Source organism: Prunus mume, linkage group LG6 (assembly GCF_029339155.1).
Source record: "Prunus mume cultivar Tortuosa linkage group LG6, ASM2933915v1, whole genome shotgun sequence".
Taxonomy (NCBI): Eukaryota; Viridiplantae; Streptophyta; class Magnoliopsida; order Rosales; family Rosaceae; genus Prunus; species Prunus mume.
Genome location: NC_142703.1, coordinates 18,025,637 through 18,047,967, shown reverse-complemented (window position 1 = coordinate 18,047,967; position 22,331 = coordinate 18,025,637). Strand labels below are relative to the sequence as shown.

General features: G+C 34.3%; 2 protein-coding genes and 1 long non-coding RNA gene across 7 annotated transcripts; all 3 read right to left on the bottom strand.

The window, feature by feature from the left end:
* LOC103335677 (SNF1-related protein kinase regulatory subunit gamma-1-like) lies at positions 1 to 3,186 on the bottom strand. 2 transcript variants are annotated; one of them, XM_008238698.3, is made up of 7 exons: positions 2,898 to 3,186; positions 2,601 to 2,761; positions 2,380 to 2,478; positions 1,849 to 2,007; positions 1,580 to 1,662; positions 1,254 to 1,439; positions 1 to 629 (listed from the first exon to the last, which is right to left on the bottom strand). In XM_008238698.3, the coding sequence occupies exons 1-7, from the start codon at positions 3,076 to 3,078 to the stop codon at positions 233 to 235; spliced, it is 1,266 nt and encodes a 421-aa protein (XP_008236920.2). In that variant the 5' UTR covers positions 3,079 to 3,186; the 3' UTR covers positions 1 to 232. The 2 variants fall into 2 exon arrangements, with proteins under 2 accessions (XP_008236920.2, XP_008236921.2); XM_008238699.3 differs by having other exon boundaries at positions 1 to 626.
* A 592-nt stretch (positions 3,187 to 3,778) lies between these two features.
* LOC103335676 (glucose-1-phosphate adenylyltransferase large subunit 1-like) lies at positions 3,779 to 8,901 on the bottom strand. The gene is made up of 14 exons (XM_008238697.2): positions 8,101 to 8,901; positions 7,727 to 7,849; positions 7,411 to 7,581; positions 7,009 to 7,101; positions 6,786 to 6,869; positions 6,658 to 6,713; positions 6,178 to 6,271; positions 5,714 to 5,899; positions 5,413 to 5,493; positions 4,959 to 5,045; positions 4,776 to 4,880; positions 4,567 to 4,673; positions 4,410 to 4,470; positions 3,779 to 4,251 (listed from the first exon to the last, which is right to left on the bottom strand). The coding sequence occupies exons 1-14, from the start codon at positions 8,323 to 8,325 to the stop codon at positions 4,150 to 4,152; spliced, it is 1,575 nt and encodes a 524-aa protein (XP_008236919.1). The 5' UTR covers positions 8,326 to 8,901; the 3' UTR covers positions 3,779 to 4,149.
* A 6,757-nt stretch (positions 8,902 to 15,658) lies between these two features.
* LOC103335674 (uncharacterized) lies at positions 15,659 to 21,070 on the bottom strand. Of its 4 annotated transcripts, none has more exons than XR_016128227.1 (3): positions 20,691 to 21,002; positions 19,425 to 20,178; positions 15,659 to 15,890 (listed from the first exon to the last, which is right to left on the bottom strand). It is a non-coding gene; the product is annotated as an uncharacterized LOC103335674 (long non-coding RNA). The 4 variants fall into 4 exon arrangements; XR_016128226.1 differs by having other exon boundaries at positions 15,659 to 15,861; XR_016128228.1 differs by lacking the exon at positions 15,659 to 15,890 and adding an exon at positions 15,906 to 16,370.
* Positions 21,071 to 22,331: the final 1,261 nt, after the last annotated feature.

Below are 22,331 nucleotides of genomic sequence, written 5' to 3'. Positions count from 1 at the left end.
CAGAGGAACAAGATAATGTCATTCAGAGGTGTGATACTGGTCCTAGATGTCAAGCATATCACGTGTTCCTGCACCCATGGTTGCAGTGTAGAGTCTAAAATCAATGATAGGCTGTCACAATGTGCCAAAAGCTAAGAAATAATGCAGAGCTTAAGTCGGCATGTTGGGTTTTTTTTCAATTTTTAGCAAAAATATTGGGTTCAGATTAACATTAGAAACACTGTCAAATCAATCAATTATCAGAGATTATGGTTCCATCTTTGACATGGCAACCAGTCTGCTCCAGAGCAGATTCAAAGAACCCACAACCATGGATGCTTGAATCTATACATGGTGGAGCAAAGTGGATGATCATATCTCTCAATGTGAGCATCCCTGTGGCCTGATTTGATTCATCAACCAAGAAGCTGAAACTGCTTTTTGTGTCTGCCATGTTTCTCATGGCTTGCTTCAGTGTTTCGGTTTTCTTGTTGGTGACCGGTGAGTCCATTCTTGGCGCGAAGTTGTTTTTGAGGCGCAGAAAGCCGGCTGAGAGAAGAGCCCCAATGTCTCTTTCAATTGTTGGATCAGAGCCTGTTTTATGATCATCATTCTCCATGTGAATGAACTCCTCCACAGTTAGACTTCTGCTGTTATATGATTAAACATCAAATTAAACATGTAATATTACATATCTTAAGTTAAAATTTCTTCTTTTCTTCCTTTAACACGCCTTAGCTTCAATGAGTTATCCAATCCAATCTAATCCTAGGCACCAAACAAGCCCATGATCTTGTCATGTTCACGCTGTTATTAAGATACAACTGTCAAGGGTCTGGACATTTATGTGTGCCTATATATATAATTTGCATATCAAATGCTACACTGAAGTGGACATGAGAAACTAACAACTCCTTTAGATGCATATCTCTGTTCTGTTTTCTGTTTTTCTTCGTCAACTAGAAGAAGAGAGGAGAACAGAATGGCGAAGTTAGGAATTGTTCATTAATTAGATAAATGGCTGTTTGACATTGGAAATTTTAAGTAGCATATCTCATTGCATATAAAACTTTTGAGATAAAATTCAATATCTGAACTCCACAACATGGTTAAGTTGGAGATAGTCGGCAATCAGTTTGAATTTGGGGAGTTGGGGACCTCCTCTCTCCTCCTTGTCTCTCTTTTATTAAAAAACAACAGCGAAAAATAAAACGAAAAGTATGGGTTACAAAACAAAACATAGAAGGGAGAACGAAAAAATGGATGTAACTTACTTTATATTGCGAGGTAGATTCTCTAGAAGGAGGTAGATATCGCATTTCCTTATGCTACCAATGACCTTCTTACTTTTCCTATCTGTGACAGCAACTGCACCATTTTGGCTTTTCCATAGAACATGAAGAGCTTCGGTCATGCTTTGGTCTCCATATACATGTACAACATGCTCTTCATTACCAAACCTGTATTGAAACATCCGTAGAGATGCAATTCCAAATTAAATGAGAATTTACTATTCAATTGTAAACTACTCTTATAGCTTGATTTATCCCAAAAAAAAAAAGATGAAGAAAAGAAAAGAACAGTTTATGGGTTGATATACCGGAACTCTGATAAAGGCTTGTCAGCAATGCTATCAAACCAGTCTAAACCACTTGATTGAAGCAGCAGAAGAAGTACTCCATGCTATACACGCATATTAGATAATCAAGAACTTAAGCTTAGTGTTGTTTTGTAAGCTTTAAACAAAACCGCCAAAGATCATCTCAATTTCTTGTTACTTTTACAGATTCTCATTTGGGCCTGCTGCTAATGGCCATATTTGCTTCTCAAAAGCACCATTTATGAAGTAGAATTTAGAGATAAATATACCTGCGAAATAAAACCAATGAGCTTAGAACTGGTTCTCTCTATGACAGGCACAACTTGCAGCCGATGCTTTGAAAGTAGCAGCAGAACATGGAAGAGTGTCTCATCCAAGTGTACAGGGAAATAAGAATTCCACAGAAACGACTTAGCCAGCTCGCCAATCTATCAGAATTAAACAGAAGTGCTCATAACGAAATAAAGATTTAACAATCTGCATTAAAATAGTACTTCAAGGTTCTAAAATACAACAAAGGGATTAAAGAATCTGAATAATATCGTGTGTCAAAATGCTTGGCAGGTTATACTTTAGAGATTCGAAAACCATGGCATCAACATTGTTAAACATAAAACTTTTCAGTTGAAAGAAAAAGAAAAGGGCTAATATAATGAAGTGAACATGTTAAGTGTTATGGACTTGTATTTCTCTAAATGGACTTTTTGGCTTACATGGAATTGTTCTATCTTCTATGTCTACTTACCATATTAAATAAAATAAAAAATAACTAAAAGGGTAAAAAAATATAAAATAAAAACCTTGGTTTGGCCAATGTGAGGATGCTGTTCAAGCATGTCAAAAACACCATAGTTACCAATTTCTTCAGCTGCTGTGTCTCTTCTGCAATTCTCACATTCCTCGAAATAAAATTTTCGTGAGAAGCATTTGTTATATATATAATTGTGTAAATAACACTACACAAATGTTCATCTGGGGAAGCTTTTAAAACGTTAAAATCTACAAAAATGAACATCCTTACCTCAAAAAACCAAAGAACAATACTTGCGAAATCAATGAAACCAATATAAGGATCCGAAAAGCTTCCTTTGGTATTGTCAGTAATTGGTGCACCACACACATTCTTCTCGTGCATCAAATGAATGGCATCTCTTACACTATCCCCAGTTTTCAATTCCAAAACTTTGCATTGCATCCAATTTAGGACAGAAAAAATTAAAAAAACATTATTTTCATAATGGGATTTTAAGGTAACCAAATTCAAAAAACCAAACCAAAAACAAAGATAATGGAACATTGGAAATTATATCATGCTTACCGGGTGAGTTTTTTATGCCAGGGATAGAACTGATGAGGATGTTATCAAGAAAGAGTTGGAGGGCAGAGCCTGAATCAATTTCTTGGTTGTTTTCTTGAGTTTTAAGGTTGGAAACAAGGCTCTCTTTCTTCTGTGCCACTCCACCTTCTGATTTTTTCATTACATCTTTTATTTGCTGCATCTTCTTTCTTTTGTCTGAGTTAGAAGTCAGATTGGATGTTAAACTGTTTTTGAGGTTCCCTTTCTGTCTTTCTTGTATTTGCGTGATCTGTTTTTGAGTTCCTCCTGCCCCAAAGACAGATGTCAAGAGAGCAAACCTTCCAAGTGTTAGTTTGTATTGCCATGTGGCGTTCTAAAGACTCAGTTTTGTGGTACGATTTTCTCCCTTCAATTTTCATCTTTTCTATTTATTTTTCTCTTTTTTTTTATACAATCGATATTTAGGAAGCGGGAATCGAACCTAAAACCTAAAACCTAACCACTTGAGCTACAAATGCAAGAGTAATGCTACAATGCTAAAAGCTCAATTAATATGATAGAATTAACCACTTGAGCTACAAAATTTGAAAACCCTTGATCATGGTGGTGGTTTTTTGAGTTCCCTGACATTGTATATAGTTTGAATAAATTTTTTTTGGGTTGTTGTTGTTATAGATTGGGATATTAAAAGGATGACAGCTTTATAATAGAAAAGGGTTTCAACTGTACCTTTGAAATTATTACTACAAAAGGCATAGCCTACTGATAACTTTATAATATAAAAAAACGCTGCTAGAATTTGGAATTCTCTGATTCCTGTTAACTCTTTTCTTCTCCATTGCTATAGGCTGCTGGTGGCTTCTCTTTGAACCAACATTATCAGAGATGAACACGTCCACAAGTTAAATAAAATGCTTTTTCTTTTTCTGAGATACAACTACGTTTCAAACATTATTCATAATCAATATTGATACAGAAAGTTCATAGGTTCTTATGGATATATCACCTCCATGAAGGATGAAAGCAGCCGGCGGCGGGTCAGCTGCTGTAGCTTATTTTTGTACATCTGGTGACTCTAGAACTCTTATAAGCTTATAAACTCCATTTTTACAAGTACGGAAGGATTTTTCTAGTTTAAAAGGCAAAATGCTGCAGAAGCTATACCCCTCAGCTGCCAAATGCACTTGAGATGTTAAGATCCAAACGTTTGCAAGTCTCTTTCCCACCACCATTTTTCAACTGTGTTGAAAAGTACTTGAGATGTTAAGATCCATCATATAACCATGCCATCTTGTATTGTTGCCTTCTCCAGAATAATTGTGATTCCCTCACGAATGTAAAATCCCTCTTCTGGCCTATCTGCTTCTCGAACCCCCTACAGAACCAGAGAATAAAGACGACCATAAGATTGAATATGATGGTATATATTTCACTCAATAAAAGGTTGGCCCAGTCAAGTTTGGTTAAAAGGTAAAATGAAAATATCAATGTATCCCAAAAAAATGAGACTGGACCATGGGAAGCCATGCTTACATCTTTGTTCACGATCACTGCGTCCTTCCCTATCTTTGCATTCTTATCAATTATACAATTCCTTCAAGGAAGAATCATAAAGACATAATTAGAAACCTCGGCATTCTACATTCCACGTAAAGCTAAGAAATGTTTCTCAATTTGTGAATCTAATTACCTAATCTTTGTATTCCTTCCAATACCAACTGGGACCTTCCCCTCCGCAAGCAGAGATGCAATTTCAGTTTCAGTTTGGTAATAGTCTGCACCCATCATTATAGCATCCTGTAGCAAGAGGTAACAACTTAATAAACATAGTCATAAGAATGAAAGTAAACAAACCAGTCCAGTTTTCAACTTCTGTCTTTGAAAACCATGAAAATTCACCTTCAGCTCAACACCATAATCCAATCGTGAACGTTCACCTACAATTGAATGCTGGACACTACATTCTCGCAAGAAACATCCATGTGATATTATTGCATCCACAATCTGCAATACAAAAATAATGCATGAGAAGCAGATCGCCTCAATGAAGTTTCCAATATGATCCCAAGTACATTAGCATACCCGGCACTTGTCAATCTTGGTTGGTGGTAAGAATCGAGGAGAGGTGAAGATAGGTGTCTTTGGGTCATAGAAATGAAACTTCGCGAACTGCAAAAAGAGAAGGTAATTTTCCGGGACATTAATCACACATCAGGGAAAGAAAATGATGTTGCTCTTTGTTTCACAGAATTGATATTAAGACATTATTTAAGAACTCTACACAATTATAGGGATTCATCATATGTTCTCCGTGTTTACATGTTATAGTCTAGAATAACAGGGTGCCCCAGAAAATAGTATGGAAAGGCACGTTTGTTCTTTTTTCATTTTCCTTTCTGTTTTTGTTTTTGTTTTTTTTGGAGGGTGATGTGAACCTTTTGTGTATGCCATGTCTAAATGTTTGACATCCTCAAGGAAATGAACTGAAGGGAAATGGAATTATGAAATGTTGCCCTATAAAAACAATGAAATCTACCTCTTTGGTGAGGGCCAAGTTAGCATCATAGAAAGACTTTATAGTTCCAATGTCCTCCCAGTATTCTCTGAACATAAATGCCTGTAAAAGCAAAGGCAAATTATACAGACATTTTCTTCAATATTTGTGTATAAACAGATAAATCAGTAAGAAGAAAATATGAAGAATCATGAATTGTTATGCAAATGGCTCAAATTTTATGGTCTTTCAGTTGAGGCTTCACTCTTCTGTTTCCTTCAATCCTTTATGGATAGGGAAAAACTCATAGATGAAGACACTTCAACTGTAATGGTTATCTTACTTGAACTTTGTGCTCTCTCACTGCTGCAGGAATGATTTCAGACCCGAAGTCGTTTGATGTTGGATATCTCCACCTCAGAAGATTTAGCAAAATTTCTGTCTTAAATACATAAACTCCCATTGATGCAACATATGGGGATTTCATGGCATCTTGTGGGGACAATCCCAGAAGCGTGGTATCTGTTTGCTGCAGAATGTCAACCAAGAAGGGTAAAACTTATGTCTAAGATATATTATTCATTAATGCAGTCATGTAAGTCTAAATACATGGGTAATGTTAAGACACAGGGAATTTAAATAAGATGAACTTGGAAAATAGTGTAAAAGAGTAATGGAGAAAAGCATCAGTCTGTTATGTTCCTCCAAATGAGCATTTCAATAACAGGATGCAAAAGTTATTTTTGAACCTCATTGAAAGTGAGAAAAATAATCTGATTAGCATAATATCTGGATTTTCTTGCTTACCATTGCTTTTAGATCAGCTCCCCTTGGTTTTTCAGTAAACTGGATGACTTTACCTCTGCTGTCTATCTTCACCAATCCATAATCCGACGCACGGCTGGAAAGCATGCGTTCAACTTTAGATGGAATTTAGAAGAGATATTTAGGAAATTATAAGAATGAGGATTTTGGGGTCGGGGGATATCATTGACATAATCTTTATTTTTTGCCTCATAAGTTAGCTTAAGAAAACAGAATGTGCCAGAGGAAACTACTATGTGATTGATGTTCCATTAATTGTCAATTTGCAATTGTTACACTATATAATAACAGGTGGGGGAGGTGTTAGAATATAAAATAATGGTTGACTCACATCCTAATCGCTTAAGATTTTGTGAATTATGGTAAACCAACAAACATTATCGACAGCCATGAAAGAGAAAAAATAAAAAAACAAAAGTTACATTCAAAGTCTTGTAAAGACAAAGGGAGAAAAAAACAGACCTGTCACCCACTGCGGCACATGAAATTGTAATATCAGCATTTCTATCAACGTGACTCTGTATATCATAGAAAATGTGTAAGAAAATTTTAACAATAAACAAGTCCTAAATGAAGGGAAATTATCAAACCTGCACAAAGTCTGTATAATCCATTCGGTAAAGATGATCTCCACACAAAATCAGTACATTCTCAACATTCCTGTTTTTGGCATCCTACAAGAAATAATGCAGTACATTGTACCCGAAATCAAGTTATGCAAACCAAGGAACAACATACAGACCCATTATTACTATCAGTTCCCCCCTTCTTTAATTTTAAAACAATACCATTGTTGCAAACTTCTTTACCCACCTCAAATACCCATATAAATTGCCTCACAGCATCTGCTGTTCCTTGGAACCAATTCATTCCTGCCTCCCCAGGCGTTTGAGTGGCTGCCAGAATCTGCACTTGAAGTGTGCTTTGAGTCACAAAATAATCAAGGAACTTGAAAAAGAAATAACACATTGGACCAGATATATTTTTTTTTAATGATTAAATCCTTTTAAATATAAGACCTCTTCTTCTTTCTTATATAGCGAGAACTACTTCATTTAACATTAATTACAACTAAAGGTTCCCTATCAGACTAACTATCAGTTTGAAAACTGATTTTTGCAGCATCTTTACATAATTATCAGCCTACAACTAATTTAATAACAGACCAATCACAAAATGATACAGGTATTAATCTGCATTAAAGGATTCATTTACCTCTACAAATCCTTCCCCAAAGTTGATACCATTTCCAAAATAGGTGCGAGCAATGTGACGATTGAGAGAAGCAGAATTAAACTGCGTCAGTACAAAAATCTTGTTTATATTGCTGTTGATGCAATTGCTCATTGGAATGTCTATAAGACGGTAGCATCCTCCAACTGGGACCTGCAATCATACCAAATCAATACATCATACAACTTCAATTGCGATATTGAATCACAAGCTTTGATGAATCATGTGAGCGTATGGTTATTAATGAAGGATCATACAACCAAATTTTTCTAAAACAAATCAACATAATTTATCTTACTGCAGGTGTTGCTGATCTTATGGTAAGAGGAAAGAGCTGAGTCCCTGCGCCTCCTCCTAAAATGATTGAAGCTACATTCTTGGGGTCTACTCTCCGTCTATATATAGGTGGCATTTGCACAGCCTGACATTGAACACAAATTTAAGAAAACAGAATTCATAAAAATAAAAAATAAAGTAAAGAAAATAACAAAAGAATGTGACAACCTTTGCAATTTTAGATCAACAAAGACAAATTAATACCCAAAATAAATAAATAACATACAAAAATGGCAGTGATCATACAAATTACAGAACTTGAAGATAAGATAGACACAGATAAAATGCTCATTTCAATAAATATCAAATTGGTAACTGAAAAGGATATTAACTTACCACAGCCTCGGTGTTACTTGATGTAAGAACAGAAAGAACAACTCCAGATTTCACCTTCTTGGCCCTCTTCTCAGCTCTCAAAGCCTTTGTCAACCGATTGTCCCAAAGCTTGTTATTAAGGCTCCCTCTAACTCTCTCCCCCCAAAACCCACCATCACCATTACAAAGACCACTTGGTTTTCTCAAATGGGCGTTCGGTTTCAAGGTCACACAGCAAGAATCCATTCTAGTTTAATGGTAACAGATCAGAAAATGTGCACTCAAAACTGAACCCAAACCCCAGTAAAGTAAGAGATGTGATCTATTATCTAAGCAACCAAGTAAAGTATAGATCACACAAAGATAATTATTATTAAGTTAAGAGTCAGTGACATATTCAAGGTCATTGATGGAGTTACACTATTAAAACCATAAAACCCAAAACAGAGCTCCAAGAATAAAACAGCTAAATCTGAGAAAAGTTGGCAATGGATCTTGAGCCAAAACTGAAGATACCCAGATCACAGATACTCCTAAAAAGTAGAATCTCAGGTACCCAGAAGGCCAAAAACCAAAATTTTGAGATTTAAATGGAAAAAAAACAAAAATCAGGGTGGCTAGGTGAACAGACCAAAATGTGTTGTTTTGAGCTCCTATGACTGAACTATATAAAGTAGCGAGATTTTGGGAGTGGTTTGGAAGTGATCAGCGGAGTAGGGATTTTATCAAACGGGAAGTGGAAGTCAGATTTTATAATGGAGTGAAATGCGTGAATTGATTTTGATAGAAAGTGATCGGCTTTATTGGCTTGTGAGCCCTCACGAGAAGAGTTGCAAGTACTGTATTTATAGTTGCACCACAAGCAAAATTACAAAAAAAATAATGCAAATAAATACATTTAAATTTTAATAAAAATATATATTATGGGACAGATCACTGGACTCACCCATCAGAGTCCAAGTTTCTAGGCTGCTGTTGCATTAACCATTATGAGCCAAACACCTGTCCCTTTCAAGCCCAAAATAATACTAGAAAATAGAAATTAAAAAAATACTTTCTGACCAATTAAGTGAGATATACTTTTGTTTCATCATCAGCTGTAAAAAGATTTACAATATTTAATGGGTCATTAGGCATTTTTCAACTGATGTAATCTCTCTCCCCCTCGACGGTTCATATTGGAGGGAGGACATTTCCCGCCACTTGATATTGGGTCATTAGGCAAGTGGCTAGACTAATTGTCAGAGAGTGTATTGTCCTTTTGTACCATTATTTATAAAGCCACTTGATTACTTGTTGTATGTCGCTGATCATCTAGGTCTAATTATAGACAAGTTGTCTTTTCAATTTGCATTAGTTTTGGATGTCTTCATTATTTGTCAGATTTTTATTTCTATGATGATATAGATTAGGCCAAAGTTTACCCTGAATTGTTTTTCAATACTTTTTTTTCGTTTTTGGGAGTTCATATCGAGGTTGGTAGATAAAATTTAAGGCTTTGCGTGAATTAATAAATGCTTTTAACTGCTTGACTTATAACCTTTTTATATTTCAATGTTTAAATTTAGGACTTGTATTCTCGCCACACATGCCATTACACTTGAGATGGCTCATGATAGCAAACTCTTTATAGGATTAACTTATCCAACATGATAGAATAAAATGTGAAATTTCTTCCTTATCATGAGAGAATGAATGAAAATATAAATGTGTTGTGGTAGCAGTGGTGATAAGAGATAGTAATGAATGTTTTATACCCAATAAAACAATGGTAGCAAAGACGGTTGTGCCCCAATGGGCCCATGAGGGTGTGCAGTGAAAGTAGCCACTATTTCCATGTCGGCAGTGGTGGTGTTCTTAAAATCTCACTAATTTAAGTGTCTATAAAACCAAAGTATCATACAAAGGATGACCTTCTCTCATTTGTACCAAAAAGCTTTATACTACAATTTATAAATATTTTATGAAGTTTCCCATACAATGTTATTCGTAATACGAAATTTTAAAATAAATCTCTTCCCTAATCTCGCCTTAATCTCAAAGCTCGCCTCAAAACTCTCTTCTTAGTAAATGATCATGTTCTTTTCACTTTTGAAATGCTTGCACTTGTGTATAGGTAAAGTTGAAGCTAACAAATCTTCGGAACCTAATTTATGTTATAAAAAATAATAGTTTTCCTCTTCTGTAAAGCCAAATACAAAACATTTATATTATAAATAACATATAAATAAATTGGAAAGTTTTGAAGGTATAATAAAATTGAAGAAAACACAATAATAGGTAAGTAAAAGGAAAATAAATAATAAGTAAGAAGGTGAGTTTGGTACGGTGAAGCACGTCAAAGACGCTATCCTAAAGACATTTGTAGCCTCCCTACGTGCAGGTACTGGACGGTCTACAAGACTCCAAAGATACGACCCTTGTACACAAACTCAAGATCCGCTATGAGCACGTTTATAGACAGATATATGTATCCAAGTCACATAACCTATTACCCAAAATAATAATGATATAAAGTAGAGAATAACATGTAAAAGTAGAAAATGAGAGAATTAGAATGTGATATTCTGATAGTGTATTGTGTGTCTTGTGTGTGTATCAAATGTGAATGAGGAGTGGCTTTTTATAGGCATCCGAAACATGTAACCTTCACCAACCATAAAAGTTCACCAACCAAAAAAATTAAGTCATTCACCAACCAGAAATAAAGCCTAAATATTAAATATTTATAACCCCACAATAAATAAAATAAAAAAGCCAAAATAATTAAATAAATAAAACGGTTAAATTTTTAAAACCTTTTAAAATTCCAACAATTTATGATTTGAACCCTAGCCCTTTTACAAGATGAATTGAACTAATTTATATTTTTTTCTTTTTCTTACAAAATAAAGACTCTTCATCATTCACCCAATTCAAGTAACTTGAGCTAAGAATCGAAATCATACACTTGCATTTGGTAATTTGAAATTTGATGCCATACATATACATCTATCCAAAATCAACTGTGAATAATGCTTGATGATGTTTTTGATACAGTTACAGACAGAGACTCTAAAATTCAATGCAATGAGAAGGAAAAAAAAACCTTCCATGCGGGAGAGAATCAAATGGGAACATTTTTATTGACCCTACTTCTGTACTAGTGTTTTGTCAGAAGAAGTTCAGATTCATGTTCATGATCTTACCAAAAAGGGAAATGAAGGGGACGTTTTGGTGGAAATAACCCAAGGCGCACATGTTTCATGAGCAAAGAGGACATAACATAACTAACATCCCAGAATGCCTATAATCACCAACCAAACTTCTTCAGCAAAGAGCCAAGCACCATGGAATATATCAAATCTCTCTCACACACACATCGACTATAGGGAATATTCGTCAAGATGGAAGTTTTACAAGGGTTAGTTTGGAGAACAAGTTACCTTGATCCACCAGTAACCTAGGTGAATATTCTTCTTCAAAGATTATACATATTTGATATTCAAACAGGTTCCTAATACTTGAGAGATTTCTATGGAATTCTATGAGAGATTTTAATCCATTAAAGACTGTTCTGTCACACTCTCGTATTAGTATGATTTCCACCGTAACTAACGATGTGAGAAAGATATTCCTCATTTCTAATTTATTCCAACTGTTTTCATATTAGTTTTTCATGTTATTTATCTTTTTCATAACAAAATTTATCACTATTTATCCATGTACTCAAAATCATGTGTTCGATTTCAACTTCTAAATATTTGCTTGTATAAAAAAAATTAAAGAAAACAATTAGGGAATGTCAGGTTAAATCCCAAGTTCCCAACAGTTATTGGTATTGATTGGTTGTAAGTCTCAACGTCAACAAAAAAAATCAGACCCACCAAGCATCACTGTTAAACAATTATTGCCTTCTTTCTATTCTGGAATGTTCAGCAGGAGATAAGTGTGGTGGGCCCAAGAAACGGTGTCCAAACAAGAAGATCTTTCAATCATGCAGGTCCCCCATGTGGTCACCTGTCTACGTTTTGAACGCATGCCCCACCTAAACCTCATGGACGGTTCTCATTGCATCCCATGGCTGTACCCTCAATTGGCCCACGCGGCCCTGAGCTGTCTTATGTTTGTGGTACATGGGCTCCACATAAGACTCAACATGTCAAGTCCAGCCCAGTCCTTGAAGTCACTGAGGATCTGTCAACTTTTACGAACACTTTCCCCAAAACATTTTGGATTGTTCGACTATGAATTGGCCAGTAAAGGGCTTGGCAACTTAAAAGTAATTTTCTCTTTGCACCGGAGGGAGGTTCTAGTTTTGATATAACACGTATAAAAAAACAAGAAATAATGTTTATAGTTTTCAACTTTCTTTTTCAACTTTTTTCTCAACTAATATGGTTGTGACAGTTAGTTCTAAATCATGCTCAGTTTTCAATGCAATTGACAGGTATTGCATAGATGGCGAAAAAAATATTGGTAAAAAACTGTCGCATATCAAGCATTTTCCAATTATAATAGTTGTATTGGGCTTGAGTGTTCGTTTTGAGAGTGATTCTGAATATGCCAATAATTACTTCTTCATATACGTTATAACATATAAACACTTTCTTTTGGGGACAAAAAGTTAAAAATTGGCGAAAAATTTTAGCCTCAAAGTCATATTGTGACATAGTGTTATTAATCCATGTGTTAAGACGAACATGCAAAATAGTTGATATGTTATGGACTTAGGATATATTTGGAATAAAAATATAGACTTATTATAACCGCTACGGATTAACATTCTGAAATTTATCATGTAGTTCGAGGAATGTCATATATTCGAGCTCTACCTTGATGATAGTTTTAGGAGCTATGGGAATTGAAATGATATCGATAGGAAAGATTTCTATGCCCTAAGAAGTACACTAGAAGATAAAGAAGGCGAAAGGGACTGAATGACAATGTGTCATTAATTTGTGTTTGATGATTCATGGCTTGCACTTAAAAATCTTAAGAAACCTGCAAGCACATAATATATATGTTGATTAGCAGTTTGACTTCATCATATATATTTTACAGGTGACTGCAGTAGGTGGTCATGGCTCAAAAATGAAAATGATTTTGGACCTCTTTGACCGTACACGTGCTTGAAAATGGTAGGACTTGTCATTGGGCAGTGACTATATATATAGTCTATATCTAGTGTTATAATATAAGAGTTGAATTGCAGCATCTCTTAATTATTACGGTGTCTAGTTTAAATATAAAATACACAACTCTCTATTGCGAGGAGTTGACAGGAGCGAAATTACTCAAGTGTGTGATTGAAAATAATTCATGTGCGTAATAATTTCATTACCTCGAATGTTTTGGGTTGTCTAAAAAAAATTCGTAAGGAACTTTAAAAGGTGTGCCTCAAATAAAATTATTTAATGGATCATTCAATAGAAGAATGAGACATCTTTGTAAGCCCTACCACACATTGTATTTTAATTATTTGAACCGTACGTCTAGTTTTTAGATATTGCCTCAAAGACAATATCTGCAAAAGAGATTATTTCAATCCGAAAGCATTTGACTGTTCAATTAGATGATTGTTTTTATAGTCTTTTCTTAAAGTAAAACTCGTAGGTACCATCAAGACTGTCCCAAATATGATGCTCATTTTGGTATGTTTTAACACAAAACACGAAAGCAAGAATTCAGATAGCGGATTGCCCCGACAGCATGCTCCAACGTATTGCATTGGCTCCAACAATGTAGGTTCAAGCATTCCGCACTCCACATGGTGCTTTTATGAACGCAAAAAGAATTCAGATATGGCTATAAAGCTCCCAAATTCATCATTTACGTGGTGGGGATCTTATTTGCCTTCATTTCCCTTGCACATTCAGGTGAATGGAGTTCCACAAACTTTTTCAATATTTCATATTTTCAACATTGGACTCTAGAAATACTAATTTCTTATATTTTCATAAAATCCGAATGTAAGTTGATTAACTTACGTTTTTCTCTCGAAGATTTGAAGATTTCAATATTTGAAGATTTCTCTCTAATCCGATCTGAAGATTTGATTCTTTTTGTTTACTCGAAATCCGATCTTTTATTTATTTTCCTTTTTATTAGAGAAATATTGAAGTCCTCATTTGTCTTGAGGCATAAAAAAGAATTATATTTAATTAATTTTTCCGTTCAATTCACAGTTGTTTGATTTAAATTAGTTTTTTGATGCGCAAATTACTTAATTCATATTCAAATAATAATGGCACGCTCACAAATTCGTGCAATCTCAAACCTATCTCGAAGGCTTGGATATTTTAGGCAGGGCGGTCCTATGTGATCCGAGGCCCAGGGCCGAAGTGTAGAGTGTGCCCCTTGTAGACACTTTTTTTTCGACAAAAAGAAAGTACTTTTTTCAATATTTTTTTGGAGTACACCTTACAAATGGATGCGCAAAACGGAGGAACAAAAGGGCATAAAGAATCAATTTTTTTCAATTTGAGATGAAAAAAAAAATACAGAAGAAAAAGTGGACCAGAAGCAGCAAAACGAAGGAACAAAAGGGCATGAAGAATAAATAAAAGAAGTGGTGGGAGACATCATACATGCACGTCTTCTTCAGCTGTAGGAATAAGAAAAAGAAGAAAAGCTTTGGCTGGACCAGCAGGCAAAGAAAGAAAGAAAATTTTAAAAATGAATGCGCATGCTTTTCCTTTTCATACAATATGAGTTTCTGTGAGAGGCTTTTTAAAAATATATATTTTATTTTATTTCAGAATTAAAAAAGATAATAGATAGATGTGTTCTATAAAAATAAGCTCAATTATATGATTTTTCTTTTAATTTTTTTTTTTTTTAATATGACAAAGTGTAAATTTACTATATTATTTTTATTTAATTAATAATTTTAATTCTTAATATTTACACTAATTAAGAATATTTTCTGATATTTCAAATGTTTTATTATTCTCTCATTTGCTTTACATATATATATATATCGTTTTGGCATATATAATACATATATATATATGGAGGACGATAAATTTTTTTGTGCCCTGAAAACTTTTGTGCCCCGTGCCGTTGCCCTGTTCGTCCTAGGCCAAGACGGGGCCTGAGTTTAAGGTAAACATATATATTTTGGCATGCTAGGTGGGACCTCTAATACACATATTCTGACCTAAAGTGTTGGTTGATGCATGACAGGGACACGAAGGGTAGATTTTGCAGTCAACAAGTTTATCATCAAGGGAAAAAGATCCTGATATTTTGGCACAATCTAATGATTGCTTGAGACTGTAATCAAAGAATAATGTTACTGCATATTTCATACTAATCAGATGACAATAATTGATGAGCCACCTCTATTGTTACAATATAAAAAATATAGTAAGCCTAGTATTTTCCATACTCAAATAAGGCCCCGATGTTCAATGGGGGCTACACCTTATACAATTCACTGAAGGCTTGATTCTTGGAACAAAGGGTTCCAAAGGGACTTACATACCCAAAGTAACAAGGTTCCAAATTAATGATATGCTCTTTATTCTAGCAGATTCAAAGGAAATCTCTCCAAAGATCTCTGTAAAATATGGATCTCATATTCCAGCTCAAGTAATTGAAAAAAAACATATGGACATCCTTTCATATATTAAAAGATTATTTTACCATGCTCTCAAGGAAAATTGGTCATAAGACCATCTCGCACAAAAGTTGTCAAGAAATCCCCTACATTTTTACAAGGACAACTTGGAATGTACGTGGGTTTTTATTCTCCACCAATCATCAGTCACCTTAAACCCTTCAGGGTGATGTCTTTCCCTGCATACATGAGATTCAAGAAGATGGTGCTGCCAAAATTCATTATACCAATTTTTGATGGTGCTGCCAGAATTAACCTCATGAAACAATTAATGTAACAGGGAAGTCTATAAATCTATGAAACATTAACGTCCGGACGTACGCATAAATCTACTGACCTGTGTGTACAATACAAGGGAAATGAAGGAAAATAAGATAACAAAGAAGTAAATAGAGCTTGGAGTTTTTGCCATTTTAGTGGAAAGTCTTTAACTCTATAAGATAGTTCTAAGGAGTAGATCAAAGTAGTGTTTGAGTGATGCCAATGGGGAGGTTGAATGAATTGTGGATCTCTGAAAGGTGGACTTGAGCCAAAGAATTGAAAAAGTCTGAAAGCATGTACTCAGGATTCGGTTCCTAAGTCTAGAGATGGCCATGTTCGTTGTACAGGCTAAACCTAATGAATTCCAGTCCAGTGTGGCAAGGATTGTACTTTGATTGTAATTGGCTCCTCGTACATTGCTTAAAGTCTGATATTATAGGAAAAAAATAAGGGAGTTTCACTAAAACACCCAAAATGGGAGTTGAAATTATAAAAAAACCCAACACCTAAAACACTTTATAAACACACCCAAAACCTATTATTACACACACTCAAAACCCATTTATAACCACACCCAAAAAATATACAATTGTTGACTTTGGGGTTGATTTTGGGTGTGTTTCTATGTTTAAATAGTGTTTGAGTTTTTTTTATAAATACATGTCTAGAATTGGGTTTATTTATAAATTTGTAAAAAAGTAATCTATCAATGACTATATAAACAATATATATATATATATATAACAGAAATTTCAATATACTCAACGAATTTAATATAATAACAATAGTATTATATTAACCAACGAATATGATATACAGAAAATAATGAAATTGAGTTCACTGACTTGTATTCGAAATAGAGACTTGCATATTTGATTTAATGTCGATAGTAATTTCACCCCTTCTTGGTGCTTGAAGTTGACTGCACCCAAAATTCAACTATCTATATTCTAAATCCTACCCTTTGTTTGTTGTCCTCTCAGACAATATGAATGAATGCGTTGTTTGATACTTTTTTATGTAAAGACGAATGAGGGCCTACTTCTAATTTAAATAGACTTCTGAAAGTTTCAGAAGAGTAAATTAATCTGAAAAAATAAAAAAAAACATTAAATTAGAAGTGCCTAAGGGCCAAGGCCCATCTTTTTATAATTAAATATTTTAAAGTTTGGACCGCACTCAATGCGAAGCCCAAATTGCCTCCACTTGGATATTCCACACTTGTAAGGACCAATCCCTTCTCTCTATTCTATCAACGTGATTTTGGATTTCATTCAAACTTTTAATAGGTTTAAGGTGCAAACATGGCTTAGCTAAATTGGCTGATTTTGGATTTCATTCAAACTTTTAATAGGTTTAAGGTGCAAACATGGCTTAGCTAAATTGGCTAAAACGGATGTGCTCCTCACTATGCATTTGAATTCAAATGCACCCCACTATAATTTAGATTAAATTAAAATCGAAATATCACTTATATCCACAACAAAAAAGTATGGTATAAGGATTTAGTTTAAGTAAGTGTACTTGGTTCAAAGTTGTTCAAAGATCTCCACAAGTCAATTGAATTAGAAAAACCAAAACTAGTCGAATGTTTTCTATGACCATTTCTGGATATATACAAAATGTATGACAGTTTAAACCAAGTGCTTGATCTTCATATTTGGCTTTTGTTATCCTATTAATATTGCCCCTACTCTGAAAAATTAATGGATCCGCCACTGTTTATAGACCATATCTCACACCCGTCTCTTTTTTAAGTCTTCTCCTATTGAGAGAGAAGAAAAATGACCCAATCCAAAACAATTGAACTGTTGAATGAAATAATGATTATTTAAGCCAAATTGAACTCAGAAATATAGTGTGCTTCAGTTTAATCGTTGAAAATGGCAATAAAAAAGTAACATAATATATGTATCAAGCAAGAGGGAAGAAGACAGGAAAAAGATATATACAAATTTATAAATAAACTCAATTCTAGACATGTATTTATAAAAAAAACCCAAGCACTATTTAACCATAGAAACACACCCAAAATCAACCCCAAAGTCAACTTTTTGGGTGTGTTTATAAATGAATTTTGAGTGTGTGTAATGCTGGGTTTTTGGTGTGTTAATATGTTTAAATAGTGCTTGGTTTTTTATTATTTCAACCCCCATTTTGGGTGTTTTAGTGAAACTCCCAAAGATATATTGTATTGGCACCAAAATATCTCTAGCCCCGATACAGTTGATCTACAAATCCCAGTTCCATCCAAATTTTAAGAAAATTAAAAATTTACTCACTTTTCCCATTCTCCCTTCACTCCTTCAGAGAAAAAGGGTCTTTAAGGAGAGGAGGGTGGGAGGGGAGCACAATGGAGAAGAAGCTACACCATTATGCAGCAGCTCTGTCATCGGAATCTGACCATAATGAACCTGTGATTTGGGTATGCGACGTATCTTTCTCCTCTTTTTGTGCATAAGGTCTTGAATTTTCTTTGCTCAGCAATAATGTTAAGTTCATGAATGCCTTACTAATTTGTAAGCACCCAACGACCAGTTCATGATATTTATAATGTAATTATCATGCAGTATACTAGTCCTAGAGTGAATTTGTTTCCCCCTTCCTCCCTCATGGTTGTGACGACTAGCTACTTCTAGTTTAGAGAACCTTGATATTCCATTTTTTCTCCTTGAACATCACTGTCTAAGACTTTCTAGCAGCAATCAGTTTGGAGAAAAAGAAAGGAATCTACTCCAAACAAAACTTTAAAGAGAAAACTTCTAACAAAGAAATTAAAAGGACGCTTATTTGATTAGGGAGACTCTTCAAGTGAATCCAGAGAATCCGGCCCTTCTATGTTAAATTGTTCTGTTTGTCCTTGGCAATTAAATCCAAAGGCATGGAAATCCTTGGGCCAATAGAAAAATTGGGAGAAAAACCATAACACTCAAACCCATCGGCCATGATACACAAAAGAAAAGCAAAGGAAAGAGATCTAAATTATTAAGAGAAAAGCAAAAGAAAGAGATTGTTAGTTTAGAACCTTTAGAGAGAGCAAGAAGGTTAGAGAAGAGAGAGAATTTCAGAGAAAGAGAAGGGGAGGAGGAAGAGAGAAATAGAGTCACGAAAATAAACTGAAAACTCAAGCCACATGCACTTGATGATTTTCAACAGAAATATTGACAGACATTGACGGTAGCAGGGGGCATTAATACTTTTTGAAACTTTGGGGGATCTGAAAAACCACATTAATAATCAAGGAGCGAAAATGAAATACGACCTATAATCCAAGGGGAATAGCTAAATTTTGGAGAAATTTAAAATTTTAAGAAAAGGTAACAGTCACTCTGCATAATTTTTGGACAAATGTAAGGGCATCAACTATATCTTGAAAGAAATATGCTGTCAGCCCATAAACTTATGCATACAAATCACTCAATGGAACTAATCCGAAATAAAATGTTTTCAAACTTAATTTAACAAATCATATAGGTCTTACCTGAATCTAAGCATCCAATAGAATAATACGCCATTAATCCTCGCACAATTTTATATACTTTTAAGTTCAATAATACATAGGAGCAACCCCTCAAAGGAAATATATTGACTAAACTGGAAAAGGTCATAATTATATAAATGTGAAAAATAATGTCCACTATATAAGAGACATCTATGATGGATCATAAACCAGGAGTTGCTATCTTCGATTTTTTGTCCAATCCCATTGCATTTCGTATCCTTGTTGATATAGGAATGCGCGGGAACTAAGGATCTAATATAACAGAGAAAACACACATATGTTCCACTTTGGAAGGAAATGGCCACTGCCCTCTATTTATGATTATTTTTCGCTTCATCTATCTCCATATTTTTATGGAAAAATTTCCATTGTAATCAGTGAATTTGGATTTGGATTACCAGACAGTATGGCGCCTTACATACAATATTTGTTCTTTTACAACATCCTTTTCCCCTGCACATTCCTATCATCAACAAGGATACAAAGTGTTCGGGGTTGGACAAAAACCTGAAGATAGCAGCTCTTGTTTTGCGATCAGTCACAGATCTCTCCTACATAGTGCACATTGTTTTTCAAAATTATAGAACTAAGACTTGTTCAAGCTTAATCAATACATAATGTTCGATTGATTAACTCCTGGGTATTATAACACTTAAGTATACTCTTCCAGCAATAGCTAAGATGGTTGGACGGTCATGCATCTCAGCAAACCAAAAGGAAGGGAAATATGCATCTGCACAGGGAGAGAAAGAGGATATTGAAAACTGAACTGAAAAGTTTTTGAAGACATGGTGGAGGGAGTACTGGAAAAATAAAGATATGGCATTTGACCACAAAATATTCTAAATGCAGGTAATGCTAGCAGCTATGATATTAATAAGGCAAAAAACATGAAGCAATTGACTGTTTTGCAATACAAAGATTATAAGGTCTTAAAAAACAATGAAATTTCTCAGGAAACAACACAAGTCAGTGAATCAAAGGTATAACATATATGAATCAAACACCACAGATCCAAGCATCGAATTCACATCAAATACCAGTCAAATAGCAATTTTAATCTGATCTGATACATCTGTATCTCTGTTATCTGCTAATTTTGTGGTTTAATTCAGAACCCAGTTAAAAATACTGAACAAACCTCCGATGAGATTTTTTTTCAAAAAAACCCCAAACAAATGAAATTGAAATGAAAAAAAATGCCCAAGAACTAGAAGCTGTGACCAAAAACCATAAAGCACGCACCTTTGTTTGAAGCCTCTGCCCACCTTGCTTCCAGTTAAATTATGGGTTTAACCAGCACATGTAAGCAATTTGAAGCTGGATCTAGGGTTGCTTGAAAACCCAGAAAAATCCAGTTGGAAATTGCAGATTGATTTCAAAAGACTGACCAATGGAAAATCAAAACGATCAGCTAACACAGAAACAGGAAGCATTGGTAAGTGAAAGTGAGATGAGAGCTCCAAACAAAGGTGAGGGTGAGGGTGAGGGTGAGGGTGAGATGAGATTATCAAGTAGCTGAGATCTCAGACTGAATTGGCACTTAGTTTGACTGAATTGCCACTAAGTTTGACTTAATTGGCACTTTTGTCCCTCCATTTGTCATTTTTGTCATTTGTACTTCAAGTAGGTCCCTTCATTTCATTCCCACTGTGGTTCACATTGTAAATTTCATCAATACGAGGGGGAGGGGTGTTTCCGTCCTAAAGCTTTCAAGTTGAAGAATGTTTTAGAAGACATTTTAAATCATGTAAGGACACGTTCACCCATTTACATGGTAAGGGTTGTTATTATTCAGGTGAATACTGAAAGTTCTTACAAAAGGCTATTGTGTTTTTATTTATCACAAGACAACTGCAAATGCTATTCACTTTTTTAAAAAAATTAATAGAAAAAATTTAAGTTTTAAAATTTTGGTAGGTATTTATAAAAAAAAATTCAGAATTTTTACAAATTGTTTTCGATTATTTTTTTTCAATTTTTTAAGCCAAAAAATTGGACAATCGTTGGATTGGAGCACAAACCCTAGATCGGACCCTCCAGGAGTTGCCATGTGGCTTAGAGCTGTTGGGTAAAGCTGCGTTGACACCACACTAGCCACTTTCAAATTTAAATTAATTTTTTAGTTTCAAATTAATAATTTTTTTATTAATTCAGATTAGTTTAATTAACTGTTTTCAAAGAGTTGTGACTCTTTTAATAAGGTTTCAAAGGTTTATTAAAATTAAACAAAGCCTTCTTCGCCAGACATAGAAAAAGCATTCTACAAGCACAGCTCATCTTGTCGAGAGGAAAACAAACAAAGTTCGCCAGATTTTAAGTCATAGTGCTAAGGCTTAGACTACAGATAGTTGAATCATAAGAGGCAGCACCTGTACAACTTCAAGCATCGAGAATGGGTGAAATTACTGTCTTTAGTACATTGCGTCAAATCTGCAAGCCTCTATCTCGAATCCAAGTTAGTTTCATTTGTTATTTGTTTATTGTATTCTAAATTACAGTTTGTTATAAATACAATTTCATTGATTTATATATATATTGTTAATATATAATTATTTTAAATAGTCTCTTATTGTTGTTTTTATTAAACAAAAAATACATACAAATATTTTATAAATTCAAATCATAATTATTTAAAAGGTCAAATAAAATAATTGTTGGCCTAAATTATCTTACCCGTTTATGAATTGCATTTAGAGTCAATAACTGCATTAGTTAACTAATTATTAGGATAATTACATTTTTTTGTCACTGGGGCTAGGCCCGAATTTAAATTTGGTCGCTGAAATTTCTATTTTCCGAAATTCTTCACTGTACTTGGAATGGTCAACAAATCAAGTCAAATCCATTAGTTCTATCAATTAAGTCCAAAAAATAAACAAAAAT